The sequence below is a fragment of the Penaeus monodon genome, chromosome 25, assembly GCF_015228065.2.
Source record: "Penaeus monodon isolate SGIC_2016 chromosome 25, NSTDA_Pmon_1, whole genome shotgun sequence".
Classification (NCBI taxonomy): domain Eukaryota; kingdom Metazoa; phylum Arthropoda; class Malacostraca; order Decapoda; family Penaeidae; genus Penaeus; species Penaeus monodon.
Window position 1 is genome coordinate 8,953,424 of NC_051410.1, and position 1,606 is coordinate 8,955,029.

General features: G+C 56.1%; 1 protein-coding gene across 1 annotated transcript in view; it reads right to left on the reverse strand.

Annotated features, from left to right (window-relative positions):
• Positions 1-1,606, reverse strand: part of LOC119589315 (zinc finger homeobox protein 3-like) — a gene marked incomplete at its 3' end in the record, with an annotated part of 49,709 nt that continues 48,103 nt past the window's right edge. Inside the window, 1 exon segment of the mRNA XM_037937937.1 lies at positions 1-1,606. Within this exon segment, the coding sequence (XP_037793865.1) occupies positions 30-1,606 (1,577 nt within the window).

Below are 1,606 nucleotides of genomic sequence, written 5' to 3' on the forward strand. Positions count from 1 at the left end.
TGCGGACAGTGATGGAGGGAGGGGGACCGCTACTCACCGGCGCCGGCCATCATGGCGTGCTGAAGGAGTGGGTGCGGCGCCCCTTGCAGCCCCCCGAGACCCATCTGCTGGTACATCTGCTGCAGGAGTTGCAGGCGACTCAGGTCCTCGCTGTTGCTGCTTCCGCCTGGGCCGCCCTTCTTGTCCTCACCGGCAGGGGTCCCTGCACCAGCTGGCGGCGAGCCCAGAGCCATGAGCTGAGCCATCTGCAGCTGGTGAGCGAGGCCGGCCACGGGCGTGAGAGCCGCGGGCGGCCGGTCGCCGTCGGATGACATGGAGCTCAGAGTAGAGCCCAGGCCAGCCACGTCGCTCTCCTCCTTCGCCTTCTCCAGGAACGATTTCATGTTTTCGATATGTGAACGCGTAAACAAGTGGTCCTGAACAGAGTACTTGTGACTGTATTTAAAGTTACACACTTTGCACTCCTCAGGCGGTTTAGGTCCCTCGGGCTCCGTGCCGAGCATCTTCTGCAGAGCCAGCTTTGCTTTCTTTTCCTTTGCCCGCGCATTCTGGAACCACACCTGCACCACACGCTTGGCTAGCCCAATCTCCCTCCCTAGCAACTCACACTCCGCCATCGTCGGCGTTTTATACTCCTGGAACACACTTTTCATCACCTTCACCTGGATTGATGACATCTGTGTGCGGAACCTCTTGTTGGTGCCGCCCTGGTGAGATCCCACCTTGTTGGCGGAGCTGGTGGTGGAGGAGGCGGGAGAGGTAGGGTTACTTTCATGAGAATTGACCGCCATGTCGCCCTCCTCTTGTTCACATATATCCAGATTGTAATTCTCTTCATCTGAATGCTCCTCAAGGTGCTCGTTAGTGTCTAACATGGAGGAATCAAACCCTAACGGCCGAACCAGGTCTAATGGCTTACTGAGATCTAGCGGGCTCTCACCTTCCCGTCGTGTACCGTCCGATGCCAAGTTGACATCGTTGAGGTACCGCCGGATTGCCTCCTCGTGGTACATGGCTATCGAGTCTTCCGGAACTTCTGAGGAGAAGAGAGAAGAGGGCATGACTTGAGAGGCTTGAGTTGCCGAAGGAGTTGAAGACAGGCCGAAGTTCCCAACACCAGAATCTTCTACATCAGGCAGTGCATCAATGTCCACATCTCCCTTAGAGTACTGATCCGCGTGCTTAGTGGAAAGGTGCGATTCAAGAGCAGACTTGACTTTAAAGATAGCAGGACAGAAGGGGCATTTTTTATTAATCACTTGTGCATGAGCTCTAAACTGACCTTTTCTCTCGCGTGCTCGTGTGTTCTGGAACCAAACTTGGACGACCCTCTTCTTCAGACCAACTTCTTGAGCGATGGTCTCTAACATCTTCCGCGACGGGTTGGCTTCCATCTGGTACTTCTGGTAGAGGTAGTCCAGCTGCTCTGGTAGGATGGTAGTGCGGAGTCTCTTATCCCTCTGCCCCTCGTTGTTGCTTGTCATGCCATCCCTCTCGTCCTCACTCTCCTCGGCTTTGCGCTTCAGAGGGGAAGCCGGTGGCAATAGGGGGCTGGGCTGGGGCAGGGGACTAGCCTGTGGTATGGGAAGGGGAGCACCTGAGGGGA